The sequence below is a fragment of the Mus caroli genome, chromosome 1, assembly GCF_900094665.2.
Source record: "Mus caroli chromosome 1, CAROLI_EIJ_v1.1, whole genome shotgun sequence".
NCBI classification, from domain to species: Eukaryota; Metazoa; Chordata; class Mammalia; order Rodentia; family Muridae; genus Mus; species Mus caroli.
Window position 1 is genome coordinate 52131064 of NC_034570.1, and position 1023 is coordinate 52132086.

Sequence of the window (1023 nt, forward strand, 5' to 3'; positions counted from 1 at the left end):
TGTAGACCAGGCTGGCCTCGAACTCAGAAATCCGCCTGCCTCTGCCTCCCAAGTGCTGGGATTAAAGGCGTGCGCCACCACGCCCGGCTTCTTCTGAGTAGTTTTGTAACCTTAAGATGTGATATGGCCAGGCATACTCCCAGCACTCGGGAGGCAGAGGAAGATGGATCTTTCTCTATGGGGTTCAGGCCAGCCTGGTCTACAGAGAGAGTTCCAGGCCAATGACAGGCGTGCATGGAGACCCTGTTTGCTTAGTTTTTGTTTTTATTTTTTAAGGTGATTTGATGTGATTTCTCTGATCAAAATTGAAGTCAGATATGCATTACAGTACACATGTTAAGTTTTGGTCTTTTATTTCCTTTTTTTTCTTTAGATCCCAAGAGATGACCCAAAGACGTTTAAACCTTGGTCTATACCTATAGCTTAAGCAGCTGTCATTTTTCTAAGAGGTAAGATCATTAAATTAAAATGACAATGGCTCCAAGAGAGGGAAAAAGAGTTTTCAAACCATGTTCCATGGAACCCTGGGTTTATTCAAGAGTTCATTCAAATCGCTGTATCTCAGCGCCAACACATTAATCTGCAGCACTAAAATGTCACAGCTTTGAATGATGATGACGCCAGTCAGAAGATTATAGTCAACACTGAAGTTTTTATTTTAAATAAAATGAAAAATGAGAATGGAGTATATTAAGACATTTTAAACATCCTGTTCTCTGATTTGTGTGAGGTACTTACAACTTAAATGCAAAACTAAAGCCAAATCTGCCGATTTCTGCCTTTCCGGCTGGCTGGTGTTATCCAGAAGGGTGATCTGTTCTTGGGAGGTTCAGCCACTTTAATTGTGTGCTGTTGCCTTGATACAAAAGTCAGAGCACTGAAGGTTTTGAAAAGTGACACTGGGATTCCCTGAAAGAAATGTGTTGTCCACTTGGGAGGCAGAGGCAGGTGGATTTCTGAGTTTGAGGCCAGCCTGGTCTACAAAGTGAGTTCCAGGACAGCCAGGGCTACACAGAGAAACCC

At 42.7% G+C, this 1023-nt stretch overlaps 1 protein-coding gene across 1 annotated transcript in view; it reads left to right on the forward strand.

Moving 5' to 3' along the window:
* Positions 1-1023, forward strand: part of LOC110291452 (aldehyde oxidase 2) — an 86008-nt gene that overhangs the window by 83146 nt on the left and 1839 nt on the right. Inside the window, exon 34 of the mRNA XM_021158623.2 lies at positions 374-449. Coding sequence (XP_021014282.1) covers positions 374-427 — 54 coding nt within the window. The 3' untranslated portion in view covers positions 428-449. The remainder of the gene's footprint in view (positions 1-373; positions 450-1023) is intronic.